The sequence below is a fragment of the Eriocheir sinensis genome, unplaced genomic scaffold (assembly GCF_024679095.1).
Source record: "Eriocheir sinensis breed Jianghai 21 unplaced genomic scaffold, ASM2467909v1 Scaffold519, whole genome shotgun sequence".
NCBI classification, from domain to species: Eukaryota; Metazoa; Arthropoda; class Malacostraca; order Decapoda; family Varunidae; genus Eriocheir; species Eriocheir sinensis.
In genome coordinates, this window is record NW_026111853.1 from 257,086 (window position 1) to 278,024 (window position 20,939).

At 40.2% G+C, this 20,939-nt stretch overlaps 1 protein-coding gene and 1 long non-coding RNA gene across 3 annotated transcripts; one reads left to right on the plus strand and one right to left on the minus strand.

Moving 5' to 3' along the window:
- Window positions 1-2,811: 2,811 nt before the first annotated feature.
- On the plus strand, window positions 2,812-4,114 carry LOC126992915 (uncharacterized). Its single transcript, XR_007747160.1, has 2 exons — window positions 2,812-2,941; window positions 3,086-4,114. It is a non-coding gene; the product is annotated as an uncharacterized LOC126992915 (long non-coding RNA).
- Window positions 4,115-11,535: 7,421 nt separating this feature from the next.
- Window positions 11,536-20,078, minus strand: LOC126992914 (beta-1,4-mannosyl-glycoprotein 4-beta-N-acetylglucosaminyltransferase-like). Of its 2 annotated transcripts, none has more exons than XM_050851750.1 (4): window positions 20,020-20,078; window positions 17,692-17,762; window positions 15,327-16,714; window positions 11,536-15,157 (listed from the first exon to the last, which is right to left on the minus strand). In XM_050851750.1, the coding sequence occupies exons 2-3, from the start codon at window positions 17,746-17,748 to the stop codon at window positions 15,521-15,523; spliced, it is 1,251 nt and encodes a 416-aa protein (XP_050707707.1). In that variant the 5' UTR covers window positions 17,749-17,762; window positions 20,020-20,078; the 3' UTR covers window positions 11,536-15,157; window positions 15,327-15,520. The 2 variants fall into 2 exon arrangements, with proteins under 2 accessions (XP_050707707.1, XP_050707706.1); XM_050851749.1 differs by having other exon boundaries at window positions 11,536-15,048; window positions 15,218-16,714.
- Window positions 20,079-20,939: the final 861 nt, after the last annotated feature.

Sequence of the window (20,939 nt, forward strand, 5' to 3'; positions counted from 1 at the left end):
TATTTCTCACAGCACTACCAACACAGCGTCATACAAGAGTCACTGGCTGTGTTCCCCTTCCACTATGAACCCGGATATCACCCACACACTGACAAACACTCCTTATTCTACCTATACCTTTAAATTAGAGGACCTAGGGCAACAGGTAACAGGTAATTGATATGAAGGACCAACATGCCAGCCACTAAAAACTGCTCGGTACCTCTCACTTTCAGCCCAATGACAGTTCTCTAACTCTGACATACAGTTCTATCATCCATAAGGGAGCTTAGGATGGACGTATCGCAGCTTCAGAGGACAACAGGTAACAGGGAAATTATATGAAGGACCTACATATACCAGCCTTTAAAGATTGCTCTGTACCTCTCACTTTCAGCCCAATGACAGTTCTCTAACTCTGACATACAGTTCTATCATCCAAAAGGGAGCTTAGGATGGACGTATCGCAGCTTCAGAGTGGAGGACCCAGGGACAACAGGTAACAGGTAAATGATATGAAGGACCTACATATACCAGCCACTAGAAACTGCTCTGTGCCTCTCTTACTCTGACATCCAGTTCTATCATCCAAAAGGGAGCTTAGGATGGACGTATCACAGCTTCAGAGTGGAGGACCCAGGGACAACAGGTAACAGGTAAATGATATGAAGGACCTACATGCCAGCCACTAAAAACTGCTCGGTACCTCTCACTTTCAGCCCAATGACAGCTCTCTAACTCTGACTTACAGTTCAATCATACATCAACACAGCGTCATGCAGAAGTCACTTATCCAAAGAAGGTGATTGGCAGAGGTCGTGGTCAGGTCCCCTCCCTGCTGTGCCCTCCCCTGACTGTCCTTATGTTCTCCTCTGCATTCTCTCGTCTCTGTGGTTTCAATGTTCTGGTAGTCAGTGTCCAGGATGATGCACCTCCTCCTCCTCCTGCTGCTAAGGGAACACAGCATATGGTATCTCACGTACCTTTCTGAGGCTTGTTTTTCTTCTCTTCATTTTCTTGTTCTTCTTTTTTCTTTATCTAGTTTCTTCTTTTTCTTCCTCTCTTCTTCAACTTTTTTCCTTTCTTTCTCTTTTTTTTCTTCCTTTCTTCAACTTTTTCCTTTCTCTTCTTTTTCTTTCTCTCTTTTTTCTTCTTTTTCTTTCTTTTCCTTCCTCTCTTCAACTTTTCTTTTTCTTTCTTTTTCTTCCTCTTCAACTTCTTTCCCTTTTCTTTTTCTTCTTTCTCTTTTCCTTTCTTTTCTTCCTCTACTTCAACTTTTTTCCTTTCTTTTTCTTCTTTTTTCATTCTTTTCTGCTTCCTCTTCAGACCTGTGCTTGAATCTAACACACTGACAAACCCAATCGCTGTGAATTCCCTGATAATATAACATGTGGCTGCAAACTATAGTGACTCTCAATGACCTCGGTGTTCCAGTGGCATCAGATTTTGAGGAATTGTAGTGCAGTATATTTTTCATTCCATAACAAACCTATACCAAAGCCTTTTTACAGATGTCAGTCAAAGTCAAATTTTATGTTATTATTTTCTTAAGGCCGAGTTTGAGCCTCCCTCTACTACTATTACTATTATTATAACTACTACTACTACTACTACCACCACTACTACTATTACTACTGTTGCCAAAAGTACTAGTGATGAGTTTGCCAGGAGAATCTAAGAAAGAAGTCGTTCTGTATCACTCAAACCCAGAGGCACTTAAATATTTTTATTATTACAAGTATAAAATATATTAGTGGTATATTCAAGGTGACATAAACTTTTATATATATACTTTCCATAACCATAATAATAATTCATATAGCTGTTTATATATACAAATGATTTCACTATTCCGCATGAGTGGTAACTGAGTGGTGGGAACTGAGCGGGTGAGGAGAGGAAACGCCTGCTGAGAGGAGAACAGATTATCAATGACTCTTGACGGAAGGAAGGTGTTGATGGAGGTATGAGGGGTTGAGTGGGCAAACTCACCCAAAGAAAGTACCATTGAAAGAACTCCATCTCTAGTCGCAACAGGCTTATATTATGGCGTCTGCTGATACGAGAACAGAATAACAATGTGACTCTAGATGGGTAAGAAATAGTGTTGATGGAGGTATGAGGGGTTGAGTGTAGAAAGGGCAAACTCACCCAGAGAAAGTACCATTGAAAGAACTCCATCTCTAGTCGCAACAGGCTTATATTATGGCGTCTGCTGATAAGAGAACAGAATAACAATGTGACTCTAGATGGGTAAGAAATAGTGTTAATAACATGGTGTCGAGAGAAGAAAGGTCAAACTCACCACCAACAGAAACGTGATATTTGGTAACAACATAAGGTTTCTCTTCTATGTAAAGAGTTGGTGAATTTGTCTTTGTTAGTGAGAAAAGGAGGGGAAAACCGAGATTGAGCCACTCCAGATGGGAAAGAAGCCTCGTCAACAGCAGTATGAGGCGTAGAGAACAGAACGGGCAAACTCGCCTAAAATAAGTACGAGAGAAAAAACTATAGGTGTTTGCTGCTGGGGAAAAGAGATTAACAACAACTGGATGGGAATGAAATAGTGTCAAAAGTATGAGATGCTGAGAAAAGAAAGGGCAAACTCACCTATATTAAGTACAATTGAAAAAACTCCATTTCTACGTAGATACAGTACCCCCCCATGCCAGGACCAGGGAAGCCAGATAACCTCCTCCCCTTTTTATTTTTACAGTATGGGAAGCAGCTCAAGGGCAAACAAAAATCCCACTCAGTCCTGCTCCTTCCTTCTGTGCCTCCTCACTAATAAAGAGACAAACTCCCCATCCCTTGACAAGGTAGAAGAAATTATCAGGCTTATGTTGGTACCTAAAATCACATATCTTTTGCTAGTGAGTTTGTGCTTTCTAATCCGAGCATCTCTTGTTCTTTACCTCCTCTTCTCACTAACATAGAGACAAACTCCCCATCTCTTGACAAGGTAGAAGAAATTATCAGGCTTATATTGGTACCTAAAACCACATTATCTTAAGGTAGTGAGTTTGTGCTTTCTAATCCAAGCATCTCTTATTCTTTACCTCCTCTTCTCACTAATAAAGAGACAAACTCCCCATCCCTTGACAAGGTAGAAAAAATTATCAGGCTTATGTTGGTGCCTAAAATCACATTATCTTTTGCTAGTGAGTTTGTGCTTTCTAATCCGAGCATCTCTTCTTTACCTCCTCTTCTCACTAACAAAGAAACAAACTCACCATTTCTTAACATAGAAGAAAAAAATGGGTTATGCTTGTACCTAAAATCATGTCTCTATTGATAACAAGTTTGACCTTTCTAGTCCGAGCAAGTGTTGTGTGGCCCAAGGCTCAGCAGCGTAAAAACCAGACCCTTTCAAGACACTCCGGCGCACCGATAACGTTCTTTCCGTAAGGGTGAGAAGATATACATTTGTAGGCATCATGATTAGTTACCGCCAGACCACTTGACCATGTGCCCTCTGTCCCTTGCCCTCTCTACATTGAGGAATGTTACCGTTGTTATGTTGTCTGTTTTGGGTAAGAGAGAAAGGACAGCAGTGAGGGCAACTGCTCAGCCAGACTACATCACTTCCGAGAAACAACTTCTGGTAAGGCCTTTTGCTACCTCATTAACTTCCAATCAACCTGTTACTGTGACTCCAGCCCGGGCAGCGAGGTAACAGTGTGATCCTAGCTATTATCAACAAAGACCTCACACACGTTACCCAAAACAGACAATGTAACAGTGGTAACAAGCATCAACCTCAAGCCCAACCTCTTTTTACATAGCCACGCTCGTAAACAAACTGCCTGATTAATATTTTTCTAGACTTCGGGAATTTGGAAAAAAAATGTCTTTCTCACTCGGTTTATGATATGGGAAGAAATGTTAACCGTGTAGCAGCGACGGGCCAAATTTGTGCCATGATATAACCCCCCAAAAAATACATGATACATAATCTGATCACAAATGCTTTGATATATAGTATTATGAAATGGTTTGTATGAGGGGTGATTTTTTCTCATTTTTCTCGCTTAGAGGGACCATTAAGAAACATGATCCCCGCTGCTACCGGATTAAGGCAAATTTTAGTAGAACACTCCCACCTGCAATGACAAAGATGACAACTATATGAAAAGGTGCATCAAATGAAAAAAAAAAAATAAATAAATAAAAAATAAATAAAAAAAAAGGAAAAAATATGGAAATTGCCGAAAATGACTAATGCAATTTTTTCATGAAGGTGACGATTAGGTGACTGTTCTCATGGTTTAGGTCATTATTTCTGCCTATATATCATAATCCGAATGAGGAAATGAGTTTTTTTTGCGATTTCCCGAAGAGTAAGAAAGATGAATCGAGCAACTTTGTTAATGAGGGTGTGATGATACGTGATTGTTTTCATGGCTTGGGTTGTCGTCTTGTCGATCAAAACAACAAAAACAACCTCACCCAAGAATAGAAAATTGATTGTGACAAAAATCTGAAAATCGACAAAAAAAAAATCACAGGCAGTTTGATTACGAAGGTGACGATTGTGATTATTTTCATGGTTCACGTCTGGCCGATCAAAGCAATGAAATTACAACCTCAGACAAAGACACCAAAGAGAGGGCCAGGCTTAGGGAGCAAGGTAATGGCTGGCAGGCTGGCAGCAACAATATATAATTTTTAGGCATCTATGAACATGTCAACAAATGGCTTACGTCTACTGAACAACCTTAAAGCTACGACAACAAGGGCTCCAAATGCATGCGTGTGGCTTGTATTGGCTCAGGCACGGCAGCAAGAGCGACCAATAGCAGTGGATTATGAGGCGTGTGTAGCACCAACCCTACAGTGTATTAACCGTGACTCCAAGAGCAAGAGAAGATTATACGTAATGTTCAACAAGCTTCAATGGGTGACTGTTGTGGAGATTTCTATAGCCATCCCAGAGCCATGGGGTAGGAGAGCTTGGCCAATGTGATTACAGGCACCACAGTGGTTGCCTACAGACCCGTGCAAAACTCAAATTGATGCTGATATGATCAGGGATGGACTGAATACAAGAATGTGTATTCGAATATAAATATGAATACTTCAAATTCAAATGAATATGAATACAAATTTGAATGCAAAGAAATGCTTTTAATTCAAATACAAATACGAATACTTCTTGAAAGTATGCATGAAAACATTGATGAATACTTTTCATTAATAAATACCTTCTATACGTAACTGGGTATAATACTGCTGTAAAGTTATGCAACATGGAAATAGGCCATGAACCTGTACTATACACGCAGTTTCATGTCCACCCAGGAGGCTGGAGTTGTAAGGAACAACGGCTGTTATTTCTGATAAATTTTTACGTATTAGTCAGATTATTCGCAGAATATGAATACTTTTCCCTTGTATCTGAGTAAGAATGAGAATACTTTGATTTATATCAATAATTATTTGAATACGAATACAATTACACCCAAATACGGTATTCAAATGCATTTGAATATGAATCCTGAATATGAATACTCCATCCCTGGGCATGATATGCTGTGTTTTGTGTTCTTGGTACTTCTTTGAGACCCTCACCATACCTAAAGCACACACACACAAAACAACACTATCATATCACCATCATTTTCAATTTCACTTGAATCTTTTAGTACCAACAGCACACCTGTGATACGGGTGGCCACACTTTCCTATTCCCTGGCTCTGGTTGGCCCCGGCACCACCCGGCTACTGAAGGGGAACACAAAGACCGGTTATAGTTGTACAGGTTCAAGGCACGTGACTGCATTGTAACCTGGCTCATTCACTGTGGCTTTGTAGCGAGTACTCGAGAGGATCAGGTATGCATTAACTCCTAAAGAAACATGAGATAATAATAGAGAAGTCCATAGGAAGTGCATGCCACCTCCAATACCACTCCTTGTTTCTAGGCATATAGTGTTGAGACTTTTCCCTCCTGCTATAAATAAGGCTGTTACAAGTGAGTGTTTGAACTCCATATGAAAGGAAGAATCTGTGGTTAAATGTGCATAAGATATCAAGTTCATCCATTAGTCCAGTAGCTTATATATACAGGGAAATTAATGCTTAAAGAGGAGAGGTCAATCTACAACCAATTAGTACTAGAATATTAAGATAGCTTTCAACTTAACATTGGAAATATATCATCATATAAATAAAGCATTAAATGATCCACTCTTCAATCGTTAAGCAAGCTATGAGTAAACACTGGCAACCTTTTTCAAGACACTTTACTCGACACTTTATACGAAAGAGTCTGAATCTTTCCTTAACCCGGTAGCAGTGATGGGCCAAATTTGTGGCTTGACCGTGTAGCAGCAATGGGACAAATTTGTGGCTTTACTGTGTAGCAGTGACGGGACAAATTTGTGGCTTTACCATGTAGCAGCGACGGGATAAATTTGTGGCTTTACCATGTAGCAGCAATGGGACAAATTTGTGGCTTTACCGTGTAGCAGCGACAGGACAAATTTGTGGCTTTACTGTGTAGCAGCAACGGGCCAAATTTGTGGCTTTACCGTGTAGCAGCGACAGGACAAATTTGTGGCTTTACCGTGTAGCGACAGGACAAATTTGTGGCTTTACTGTGTAGCAGCAACGGGCCAAATTTGTGGCTTTACCGTGTAGCAGCAATGGGACAAATTTGTGGCTTTACCGTGTAACAGCGACAGGCCAAATTTGTGGCTTTACCATGTAGCAGCGACAGGCCAAATTTTTGCCATGATATAAACCCCCAAAAATAGATGATACATAAACTGATCACAAATGCGTTTATATATATTATGAAATGGTTTGCGTGAGTGATGATTTTTTCTCATTTTTCTTGCAGCTACCGGGTCAGTAAGTTTTACATCACAAAACTTACAAATAGCCATTACCAACAAAACAGTAGGGAATGCAGCTGTGTGTCTTTTCATCCGAGTCAATTCTACATAAAACAATAATTTCTCGAACCCAAAAAACCTGGCTCCTTCCATAATAAGTTTTTACACCACAAAACTTATATATGAATTGCCTTTGCCAACATCACAGTACGGAATCCAAGTGTGTGTGTTTACAATCGTCAATTCTATATTACAATAACATGTACAATTTCTCGAACCAAAGAAAGTCAGAATCCTTCCATAGTATAAATTTCAAATCACAAAACTTAAAAATTCCCATTATCAACAAAACAGTATGAAATGCAGTGTGTTTTCTGCAAGTCAATTCTATATAACAATAACAGATACAATTTCTCACACCCAAAAAGTCGTAATCGTTCCATAGTATAAGTTTCACATCACAAAACTTATGTACAGATTCCCTTCACCAACAAAACTGTACAGAATGCAGTGTGTATGTTTTCAATCCAGTCAGTTCTCTATAATAACAATGAGATACAATTACTGGAACAAAAAAGTCGTAATCATTCCATAGTATAAGTTTCACATCACAAAACTTACAAATTCCCATTACCAACAAAACCGTATGGAATGCAAGTGTTGTGCGTTTTCAACCGAGTCAATTCTACATAACAACTAACATTTTTTTTTAGTGATCAACCATGCGGTGATAATGGCATTTTTTGATCTACCGACGACTGACGAGAGAATTTTTCTGCTACGGTAGCGAGTGAGTTTGAGGCGCCTTCAGAGAGAGACGGCAACAAGGGGGGAAGAAGAGAACTGTCGGGAGGAAGTCTTAAGCTGATAATAGGCATGACTTTGACTGTTTTGATCTGCTGACTAAAGTGATCTGGCAAGACATATGACTGCATTCTCTCTCTCTCTCTCTCTCTCTCTCTCTCTCTCTCTCTCTCTCACACACACACACACACACTCACTCACACACACACACACACATACACATCAGTTGTCCATTCCATTTTCTACTCAATAAGCAATTTTTCTGAAGTTAACTAATATCAATCTCAGTCTGACATGCTCTTTTTTTTTTTTTACCATCTCAATGTTTAGTTTTTTCATATTTATTTATTTATTATTATCATTATTTTTTCCTATGTATTTTATTTTCCTATGTAATTTTTCTACGTTGGTATGTTAGATCAACTGCCTCACGTTTTAAAAATGTAACAAAATATCAAAACTAAAACTACGATGTGGAATTAATAACAACAAAAGTATTATGTGACAAATTTTCCCCTACCGCAACTATAGCCCTAACCTGTACCCCTCTGATAACATGGCTCTAGCCTGTACCCATTATATAACATACTTAAAGCCTGTGCCCCTCAGAAAACATTATTGTCTCAGCGTGTGTATATATCTATGAGGCGTCTCTCTTAGCAGAACCAGCGTGGGTCATTTGTCAGATAGTAGTGTTATCACGCATCAATTTCCAGTGGTTGATTGATTGACTGACTGACTGGGGCAAGCAATCACAGCACCACAACAGCTGTCATATGGTGTTGTCATGTGGTGTGGGTCATCATCATCATCATTTCTTCCTGAGCGGTTGAACACTTTAAGGCTCTCCTCCATTCTACTCTGTCTTCTGCTCATCCAATATCCCATCACTGCCAAGTCTTCCTGTATACACCTTCTCCACGTTTTCCTAAGTCTACCAACTGGTCTCCTTCCTTCTAACTCTAATCTCTCCAAAACTCCCAGCTCTGTATCCTCCCCTGCTCTCTTTACATGTCCAAACCATCGGAGTCTTTCCCTTATGGTGCCAATGACTTCACCTTTGTATATCATCACAGTGGCCTGATAGTTCCTCTACCCAAACACTGAGATTCTCATGGCAATAAAACTATACCACTATATAAACATACTGCATACTCCATCTTGAACCTTCCATAGTCAATAATAGGGTGTGACTAACTCATGCTAGAAACTATTGATAAAAACTATGTATGTGTGTTTATAATGACTATCCTATGAGATTCACCCATGCCAGTAGTAACCTAAGACCTGTATACTCTATAAGATCATGCCTCTTCCATAATATTCTTTGCTATAATAACGGAAAGCAATTATTAGAGATTCAAATTCTTTAAAATATGAGAATAATTGACTGAAACGACGGCTATGATAAATGATTACTTGTACAAACTTTAGCAAAATAACCAAGAAGAGAGAAAAGATTACAATTTCAGATCATTGATTCAAAAATATTTATACTTCAAAAAATATCCATACCTCAATATATTTATGCACACTTCAGTAAAATATCTATACTTCAAAAATATCCATACTTCAAAATATTTATACACACTTCAGTAAAATATCAATACTTCAAAAATATCCATACCTCAAAATATTTATACACACTTCAGTAAAATATCCATACAGTCGTCCCTCAAATAGTACGGTTTCCAATAGTTCGGTTTCGGGTTTATACGGCTTGTCATAGAAGATCTTTTAAGGATTTTCAAATTTCCTGCTTGCCGGGAAATTTAAAAATCCTAAAAAAATCTTCTTAGAAATCCACATAAAACTAAAACCGTACTATTTGAGGGATGACTGTACTTGAAAATATTTATACACACTTCAGTAAAATATAAAAAAGCACAAAATCAACAATGGCAAGACAAAATGCCTGTTAAAAGTACATCAACATTTGCCCCCAACGAGACGGTCAACAACGATAAATGATAAGGCTCAGGAACACTGCGCCCTCCCCCCCACCCACCCACACACACACCTAGAGATTTAAATTCTTAATAATCTGAGACTAAATCAATCAAACAACGTCTATGATAAGTAATTACCTTAACAAAATGACTGAGAAAAGAGAATATTATAATTTCAGATCATAAACAAATCGGCGCGCAAAATATTTATACTTCAACAATATAACAGAAGAGCAAGAGATCAACAATGGCAAGATAAAATACACACGTCAAAAGTTTTTAAACATTTGAACCTGACGAGAGACAGCCAACCATGAGTGACTGACGAACGACAGTAAGCACCACCTTGCCCTCACACCCGCACCTCTCTCTGCCTCCCTTCGGCGGGTCTACACTCGCAAAAAGCCTGGAACTAGTGATGGTTGTGAGTAATATTTGATTCTAGCGTTGGGAATATTAGGAATGGCCTTTCTTAAGACATATATATTCTGCATACTACTATAGTGACCTTGCATGTTTAGCATATAGAGAAGTGTATGATGTATGCTCAGGGCCATATCTAGAGAGGGGAGAGTTAGGTTAGTTAGCATGCTTGGGATAGTGTTAAGCAATGAAGGGTCATGAACAAACTATCATATGCCAAAATCAATCACTGACCAAGCAAATTTTCATAAGGAGTGACCAAGTAAATTTTCAAGAAGAGGCATGTATCCCAACCTCTCCTTAGGCTTGAATATGCACCCCAAAAAGGTTACTTCGGCACAGCATATTTGGGCATACTTGCGACAGCGTTAACCAATAATTTATCACTTACATGCCTAGTAATAGTAATTCCACAGTAAACAAAACCCAAGACTTCATTAATCCAGTAAGGTCAGACGCACGTTTGACAATGTTTTCGGCTGCTTCTAAGAATATGCCGTCATAAACTATCACTCACATGCCAAAATTCCATCACTGACTGAGTAAATTTTCAAAGGAGGCATGCATCCTAACCCAGCCTCCCCCCTGGGCTTAAATATGGCCCTCTACAGGCTTAGTGATATGTGGCGATCCGAGCTTGTCTTGTCGGATGTCTCGGCTCAGCACCATCATGAATAATAATTATCTGCTCCGAGACGCTACAGAATGGAAGACCTTTTAAGTACCTAACAATCTACATGGTATAATGACCAACAGTGTCATCGACACACTATAAAAATATACACCTTCGGATATTCAAAGTCTGGGACCTCTGCGATGACGCTCGTAAGGCTCAACGAAAGTAGGCTATACACAACTCCTGCCAGGGGAATTTTTTGGGCTTGCGTTCCTATACCTCGTTCCAACAGCTGTTAAGACACTGTTCACTCCTCAACTTTACTCTTTACTCCTTTAGCTTCACTCCCTAACCCTTAAAAACCTCTTAATCCTGACTGCTTGAAGTGGGCGGCTACATCATTGACTTTTCAGCGACTATCAGTAAAGGAAGCTGCTCACTCTTTTAGCTTCACTCCTTTATCCTTCACCTTTTTATAAAAACTGCATTACTGACTTTCCAACAATCAATCATTTATTATTTTTTTATTACAGTAGAGGAAGCAGTTCAGGGACATAAAAAAACAATAAAAGTTCACTACGACTTCATGACGATAGCATGTGCAACTTTTTTCCAACTTTCCATCTTCTGTGAGTGAAAATATGTCCCAAAGGAGTGTTAAAATGTTGCCTAGAGGAGCTGGGTGTCAGTGTGCAGCCAGGCAGTGATGGGGAAGGGTCTTGACAGCTGCTGGAACGGGGTAAGTCAAGCCACCACCCACCCAGGAGTGTGACGCCCTCGGCCAGACAACTTGGGCCGAGGGCGTTTCATCAGTTACAAGCGGAGACAAATGAGAACTCTGCCCTACAAAGAGATTCCAATGCTCAAAAGCCCGAGAAAGGCAAGTCAGTTCTAAATCAAAGCTTGCTCAGTGTAATGTAGCAGCATTTCAGGATCAATCGACACTTATCAAACTACACCCATGCTAAGAACAACATAGCCAGTGCTGTGAGATAGAGTTGTAACACAGAAGTTTGAAACTACACAAGCGTTCTTACCATCAACAGTGAGTTTTCTTTAGTCACTCAGCACATATCAAACCACGGCTGAGCTAACGATAACATAGCCAGTGGTGTGAGGCAGACTCATAACACAGAAGTTTGAGACTACACCAAACGTTCTTCTATCAATAATTAGTTTTGTTTAGTTTTGATTTCTTAGTGGTGAAAAAGTCTCTTTCTCTCTCTCTGACTAATATTGTATAGGTTTGGTGATGAGACAGTCTCGTAACACAGAAGTTTGAGACTACACCAAGCGTTCTCATATCAATGAGAAGTTTTGTTTGGTTTTGATTTCTTATCTGTGAAGAAGTTTCTCTCTCTCTCTCTCTCTCTCTGACTAATATTGTATAGGTTTGGTTTTGTGACAGTCTTGTAACACAGAAGTTTGAGACTACACCAAGCGTTCTTATATCAATGAGAAGTTTTGTTTGGTTTTGATTTCGTATTAGTGATAAAGTCTCTCTCTCTCTCTTTCTCCCTCTCTCTGACTAATATCGTATAAGTTTGGTGTGAGGCAGACTCGTAACACATAAAAGTTTGAGACTACACCAAGCGTTCTTATATCAATGAGAAGTTTTGTTTGGTTTGGTTTTGATTTCTTATTTGTGAAGAAGTTTCTCTCCCTCTCTCTGACCAATATCACATAAGTTTGGTGTGAGACAGACTCATAACACATAAAAGTTTGAGACTACACCAAGCATTCTTATATCAATGAGAAGTTTTGTTTAGTTTGATTTCTTATTTGTGGTAAAGTTTCTCTCTCTCTGACAAATATCGTATAGGTTTGGTGTTGAGACAGTCTTGTAACACAGAAGTTTGAGACTACACCAAGCATTCTTATATCAATGAGAAGTTTTGATTTCGTATTAGTGATAAAGTTTCTCTCCGACAAATATCATATAACTACATTTGAGAAAACCAAATGGAGATTCAGAGCACCATCACATCATCTGATTCATATTTTGTTCAGTTTTGGTTTCTTGTGAAAAATCTCTCTTTCACTAATATTGTACAAGTTTGCCCGAGAAAGCCAATAAGAGACTCAGAGCAATATCACATCATCTGATTCATATTTTGTTCAGTTTTGGTTTCTTGTGAAAAATCTCTCTTTCACTAATATTGTATAAGTTTGCCCGAGAAAGCCAATAAGAGACTCAGAGCAATATCACATCATCTGACCCTCATTCCCTTAAACATAGATCATTTTAGCGAGCGGTTCACACGGGGAATGCATTACGTATTTACCCTAATAATTTATACCTCATACTGTGCCTTTCTTAATCTAATTTCCGACCAATATCTTAGTTTGTCCGAGAAAACCAATAGAGATTCAAGGCAACATCACATCATCTGACTGATATTCCCTAACACATAGCTTATTTCAGAGGGCGGTTCACAGTGGGAAAGTATTACGTATTTAGCCCAATAATTTACATCATACTGAGCCTTTCTTAATCTAATTTCCGACCAATATCTTAGTTTGTCCGAGAAAACCAATTGAGATTCAAGGCAACATCACATTTTCTAACCGATATTCCCTGACACATAGCTTATTTCAGAGGGCGGTTCACAGTGGGAAAGTATTACGTATTTAGCGCAACAATTTACCTCATAGAATTCTGCAACTTTCTCAACTCAATTCTCACTGTGTACCCATATATCAGCTTTCCGCACCATCGCCGAGTGCAGAAAGTACGTCACTGATCGAAAATGTCTACACTTACAAATGAAGAGTTTTAGCAAACCTACGATTACACTGCGAGACATTTTCTTGAGTTCTCCTCCACCACCTCCTTCACTAAGAGCTTCCTTCAGGCACTAAACTTTGTCTCTATCACAGAGACGCGTAACGAAGATTCAGGCCAAGAATCACGGGATGCAAGTTACGACATCCAGCTCTAATGATGCAATTGGCTGCTTCTACTAACAGACTACTTCTTTAGCCTTTCGCAGCAAACAAAACTGAAGATGTCATTTATCTGGTAAGAAGTTATACGCAGTTTTGATGACATTTTCGACTACTCCTAATGACAAACTACTTTCTTAGCCTTTCGCAGCAAACAAAACCAAAGACTTCATTTGTTCAGTAAGAAGTTATACGCACTTTTGGGGATGTTTCCAGCTACTTCTAATGACAAACTACAGTCGTCCCTCAAATAGTACGGTTTCCAATAGTTCGGTTTTGGTTTTGTGTGGATTTTCTAAGAAGATTTTTAAGGATTTTTAAATATCCTAATGAGCAGGAAATTTAAAAATCCTAAATGATCTTCTATGACAATCTGTATAAAACTGAAACTGAACTATTGGAAACCGTACTATTTGAGGGACGACTGTAATTCCTTAGCTTTTCGCAGCAAACAAAACCGATGACTTCACTTATCTGGTAGGAAGTTATACACACTTTTGAAGACGTTTATGACTGCTTCTAACGACAAACTACTTCTTTGCCCTTTCAATGTAAACCAAGCCAAAAACTTCATTTATCTGATAGGAAGTTATACACACTTTTGAAGACGTTTACAAGTGCTTCTAACAACAAACTACTTCTTTATCCTTTCAATGTAAACCAAACCAAAGACTTCATTTATCTGGTAGGAAGTTATACAGACTTTTGAAGACGTTTTTAACTGCTTCTAACGACAAACTATTTCTTTACCCTTTCAATGTAAACCAAACCAAAGACTTCACTTATCTGGTAGGAAGTTATACACACTTTTGAAGACGTTTTTGACTGCTTCTAACGACAAACTACTTCCAAAGCCCTCAACATTAAACATAACTAAAGACTTCATCCGTAATAGTAGTACGTAGTAAGTTATACATAGTTAGAAGATATTAGGGAGAATAGCAATTATTTTCCCTTCTTATAACATGGGCAAATAGAGTTAACTAGCTCTCATTGCCCATTAACATACTCTTACTTATGATAGTGTAAGATAAAACCCTTTAATAAGTTATCTCAGTCATTAGTTAGCAGTCTGCATTTCCCATTTCTTCATAATTATAGTGTAGTTCACCATCAACCCACTAATACAAGCCTAATATAGTTCACTACCTTTCACTGTCCGTTAATATGTTCTTATGCATGACAGATATAGGGTTTCAATAAGTTCTCTGTTCTTCGGTAGGCAAACTGCACTTCACATTCCTCTGCCTCTCCGCCGAACGCAAACCTACACACCCAAGGCACTAAACATGTCCTTACTCATGATAGTGCAAGATGGCGCCACTATAAACACTCGCCTGCGCCAGAACGGACTGGGCCGGAAAAAAAAAAAAAAAAAAAAAAAAGATAACACACTTCAACAAGTCCTCCGTTCTTGGAAGGCGACTATAACCTTCCCTGCATAACAATATATTAGCCTACAATTGTCCTTCCGACCAACACAACACTGCACCTCATATCAGTATTTTATAATAACAGTTTAGCCCACCACAGTCTCTCCTACAATAGTGTGAGATACAATGCTTCTATAAGTTCTCAGTTCTTACTAGGCGACATGTAACCTGCACTGAATGGCAATATATTAGGCTAGTATTGTCTCTCCAACCCACACAACCCTGCACCTCATATCAGTACTTTATAATAACAGTTTAGCCCACCATAGCCTCTCCTACAATAGTGTGAGATACAACGCTTCTATAAGTTCTCAGTTCTTACTAGGCGACATGTAACCTGCACTGAATAGCTATATATTAGGCTAGTATTGTCTCTCCAACCCACACAACATCTTCACTTCATTATAGTACTTCAGAACAATAACTTAGCCCAACATTGTCTCTCTTTCCCATGAACAACGAGTCTAACACAGCATTATAGTCCACCATCATCACTCCCTTCAACCAACACCGAGCCTGACACACAAGGCACTAAACAACATCATGGATGGACATGGTCTCGTAAGGGTTGGCCATCAGGTGGGCGAAGCGATCGTGATTCTGCCACACGAAAGGCGGTAAAAAGTCTTCCTGTGGGACATTCGCTCTACCCACCCGATTCAAGTTCTCGTCCTGGCCCACCTTGACGAGCCTCTGGATGAACGGGAGCATGTCGGCGGGTGACTCGGAAAACCACTTTGGCCGTAAGCTCGGAGGCAGGTTGGCGAACTTTTCAAATAGGGTCGGAATCGAGAGACACAGATGGCACCTCCAGCCGACCTCAGGGAGTGTCCAGTCCTGCAGCGGCTGGTCTATTGAGGTGAGGAAGTTTCTCGTTTCCTTGGATATCCTCCCGTCCGCTAAAGCCGCCATCTGGTACTGGAAGGCATTGGCAAAGAACTTCACTGAGAGGATGCAGATTTCCGGGAGACTCTTGCCGTTTCTGCTGCCCTCCATTTTCCAGAAGAACCCGTACAAGAACTGATTGAACTGACACCTAATGGGCAACGGGTAACCTTGGAACAGTTTGAGGAAGACCAAAACATCACGGTTGATTATCTCCTCGCCGCTGGTCAGGACGAGGAGGTCATCAGGGCGCATGTCACTCAGCAGCCGCAAGCCGTCGTGAACAAGGCCCTGGATGAGGGAAGCGTTCCGTGGGGCGTCATCCCTCGCAGGCACGTAAACGAACTTATCCTGGTGATCCCCGAGCCAGCCATTCTTCAGCTTGTCTAGTAGGGGTAAAGAGGCATGGTCGGAAAAGTTCAAACTCTGCTCACCGATGACGAACACATCCACCACGTCTCTCAGCCCATTCACATTGGCCTCAAAAATATCATACTCGTGCGACAGAGGCAGCAGCATGATGACGCGCTTCACCCTCCTCCGCAGCTGAAGGGTGTCGGTCAGCTTGGGGTCATGTAACCACCGAGCCGTTCTCAGCACAGCCGGCACCCCACAGCGTCGCCCTGACCATCCGAGGCGGCACACACACTGCGATTCCGAGCTCTCCTCCACCACCGAGCCCTCCCTCACACACAACTCTTTCTCGAAGGTGGCGTAGTAATGGGACGCTGGCTGGTCCTTGAGGTGCAGGATGCTCTGCCCGCCCTCGCTGGACAGTCTCTGGAGGAACTGTTGTGGAGGGTCCAGAGGTTGGGAAAAGAACCATAACCCTAAGAAAATCTGCAATGAAGGGATGATGCTGTTGTTGGAAGCTGGAGGACCCAAGTGACATAAGGGAAACATTCTAAACGACCCAATATTTATCTGAGGTGTTACTGTTACTACTACTACAACTACTACTACTACTACTACTACTACTACTACCACCATAACCCTAAGAGAATCTGCAACGAAGGGATGATGTTGTTGTTGGGAGATGAAGGACCCGAGTGACATAAAGGGAATTGTTCTGAAGGGCCTAATACTTTTCTAAGGGGTTACTGCTGCTACTACTACTACTACTACTACTACAACTACTACTACTACTACTGCTACAGGTCTCCCCAACTTTACAATGGTTGGTTTTATGATATTTTGCTCTTACGATTGTCATTTTTTAATCATCTTTGCTCTCTTTATGACTCCTCTGGATTTCTTTTACAATGAGGTCAGTCTTTATATATGCTATTTTGTGTAGTATTTGTTGATCTATATGTACAGGAAATATGCATTCACATTCTCTTTGGATATAAAATAGTTCATAACACATTACTAATATTATGCATTCAGTGTTTAATGTCACTTAATATACAAAACCAGTTACTACATATCTCTATTAAAAAGTGAAGTTCATAATGCATTTATTTCACTTCAAGGTAGCTTTTCCAAAAGAACATCATCCAATCGTAATTTGCTTTGGTAATAATTTGGATGCAGTGCAATCCTTAAATCATCATTAATATTACGATTAGGGTTTTAGGTCACTTAATATACAAGTCTATGAATGCATCAATATCAATCAATTCTCAAGCTCATTGTATGTTTATTTTGCTTCAAGATCACTTTTCCTAAAATGTAAGCCAATTGTAAAGCAGAGGAGACCTGTAAATCTTCTCTGGGGACTTAAAGCTATTCATCAGTCAAATCATTGTAAGTTAAAGTATTGAATCAGTTTGGGTTTACATGTTCTGTGTCCCAGCTACCCCCAAGGGACTCACCTGGGCCACCACCACCACCACCATGATGCACCTGCACCGCACCTTCAGCCGCACCATGTTGCCGGCTCCTCCTGGAACACACATCGTTGTTGTAGAGGTTAGGAAAAAAGTTCTGGTTAGTAGGACACCCACATGCCTATTGCCAGCTGCCATTTAAACTGACAGCATTTAGGTGATTCTACTAAGTCATTCAAGACATTGACTATTTATTCATTCCTAAATATTCATATATTCATTTCTAAATAAAATTTGATAAAATATGAAAAGTAAAATGCCAAATAAAATATATGATGAATAAAATGATAAATAAAATATGATAAATAAAAAATATATGATAAATAAAATGATAAAAGAAAATATATGATAAATTAAATGTGATTCTTGTGATGGAGAATATTTAAATTATACTTAATATGGTTATGTTGTGATTTTACTGTAACTCTTACACTTTCACACCTGTTTTCCAGTGAAAGCAACAACTTTCTCCATGTGATAAAGCATTACACTCTACACAAAAGTGATGAGATCATGCCTCTGAGAAAGATCACTGAGGTCAGCCAGAAAATTCCCTAAAAACTGGCCTCAGCCAAATTTCCCTCAGGGTGAAAAATCACTCTGAGAGCTGACCTTAACAAAAGTGACCGTCACTGCATTTTAGCTAATAAGGACTGTGAAGAAATCCTGACCATATATGAGGCGCCGCTCGCGAAAAGGGCCTAACCCTCAAAAATGCCGATTCGGAGTTAGAGGTGGCAACGTGTCGTCCAGATGTACGAAAATCTTGTGGTAAGGTCGGGCAAAGGAAATTCAACCATCCTAGGGGTGGTACGAAGGTTGAAAGTGGCGCGTTTTGGGTGCGACACCAAGTACAGACCAACTCGAGGAACCCCGCGAAAACGTCTTATCCCGCACTGGTGCCGGGCCCAATGAAAACGGAGCATTCTGGCGCGGCCCACCGCTCAGCCAATCAGAGCGCGCGTGGCCTGTTGTGGCAGGACACGTGTAGCTCAGTGCTCTCGGGACCTTTAAAGGAGCTACACACGCACGATTTACTCCGCATTTTTTGCTGTGTTTTCGCTTTATTTTCCCGGATTATTCTTTTCATCATGAGTTCCAGTGATGAAATTGATAACCCTGCTGCTGTTGATAGCAGTGGAAGTGTCAAGAATGACACAGCAACAAAATTTATTTTACGAAACACTTCTTGCACCATACACTCCTTAAAATGACATAAAAACAGACCTTCCTGGGCAAAAAAAAAAATCCTGGGAGAAGGATAAAATTAAAAAATCTTAGAGCTCTTCCAGAGCTTTAATTTGATACCTAATAGTAGTACATTGCAACATTTTAATCGGTAGTAATCATAAATTAACTTTAACCGCTAATTACTCACTCAAAACTATGTCCCATGCGTTTAGGCCTCATGAGCTGCCTCATATATTCCTTGGGGTGGTCAATACATGGGCACCTAGGGAGACCTGAGAAGGTAGACTGTGGTAACCTGAATGCTACACTTGCCCTGTGTCCCAGCGCGGGTGATGGGCAATGGGTCTTCTGTGGTGGGTGAGAAGTTTTCGCTCACCACATACACATTGGATGGTATGACAGACACACTAGATCATCTTAATTGTACTGGCTGACATGTCTTAAACCCTTGACTGTCAATTTCCTAGAAGACATCACCAAGCTACAGGAATGGAACAAAAAGTGGCTGCTACAATTCAATGAAGAAAAATATAAAGTCATGCACCTTGGGAGGGAATATCCAGCATATCAATACCACATGGGAAACACTCCACTATCCCCCACAGAGGCAGAGAAAGACTTGGGACTATATGTTACCAGGCTACCAGTGAAAGCCAAATCCATGCCAATCACAGTGGATGGGTTAAGAGGTGGAGGACAATATAAGAAGTTGCTCCTTAATTCCCTTCTATCTGCCCATAAGTAAACATTCATAGGTGGGCTGGACAGGCGGCCGGTGACACTGCCAGACCCGCCCCAAGACAGTGCCAGCGCCAGTGTTAACTCTTTCAACAACACCTACGACCGGCACATTAATAAGCTTATGAGAAGAAACCACAACTCTTAATAAGCACTTGCCTCTTAAGTCACTGGGGACCAAAAACTACAAGAATGACTGGAGTAAAAGTGAGAAGCGCGCACCATCATGAGGGGTCGTCCATATTTCCCTTCCAAACACGGTGATTACGTCCTCTTACAGCCTCTAATGACTTTTAAAACGTGACCAAGACAATTCATCTAGCCAGTGAGTGTGTTTCAGGGCAAATAAACAGAGGACAGGTCTAAAATAAGCCAAATTCTTACCCGCGCTGAGGCGAGGTGCAGTTTGTTTACATCTGGCTGAGGGAAGGCCGATAACAGAGGACAAGACTAGAGTGCGCCTTTGTCACCTTTCTTGAAGCTAAGTGAAGCCACCGCGCCGCCATCATGGTTATCACACTATTTATGTATCAGTTATTTATCTTTTACAGCAAAGGAAGCAGTTCAAGAGAAAAAAAGACAAAAATGGCAGCTAATCACTACGCCTATAAAATAAAGTACAGAGGTCAATTTCGTGAGGTGTCAATAATTCCTGTGTGTGTGTGTGTGTGTGTGTGTGTGTGTGTGTGAAATGATAGTCAATATCTGCTTTATCTTTAACTTTCTCTCATAAAACCCTTAAAAATATAGCATTCGAGAGGTCCTATAAGGCAGGAGAAAATACAGACAAGGAAGGCTGTTTACCAGTTAATTATTGGATAGTAGTTTCCATAAGCCTAGGATTATATTAAACTATCTAAATAAGCTTATTTAGATAGTTTAATATATATAGTTGAGATGGAAATTCGTGATGCAGTGTGTGGCAGCCTGAATTACTGCCGTGCTATACATGGCTGTGATCTCTGCAGTATCTCTGTAGTATTTACTCTACCTCTGTATTCATTCCCGTCTAGTGCTTGGGCAATGTACTCCGTCCCCACATTTTATTTTCTTATTGTCTAGGGGGAGGCCGGCAGGTACCGCCCCCCTCCCTTGTGCATTCCTTCCTACCATTGTATCTTTTTAGTTTCATGGTGCTCCCTACACACTAATAGTTGTATAATCACACACTGTCCTGCCTGGGGGTTGGGATGGCATGTTCCTCCTTTCTCCCTTGTTGTTTACCTGCAACAATAAACTATCAATCAATCAATCAGGTAATTATAATACCTACTTATATGTTTTCCATCGAGCGCCAGGGGCAG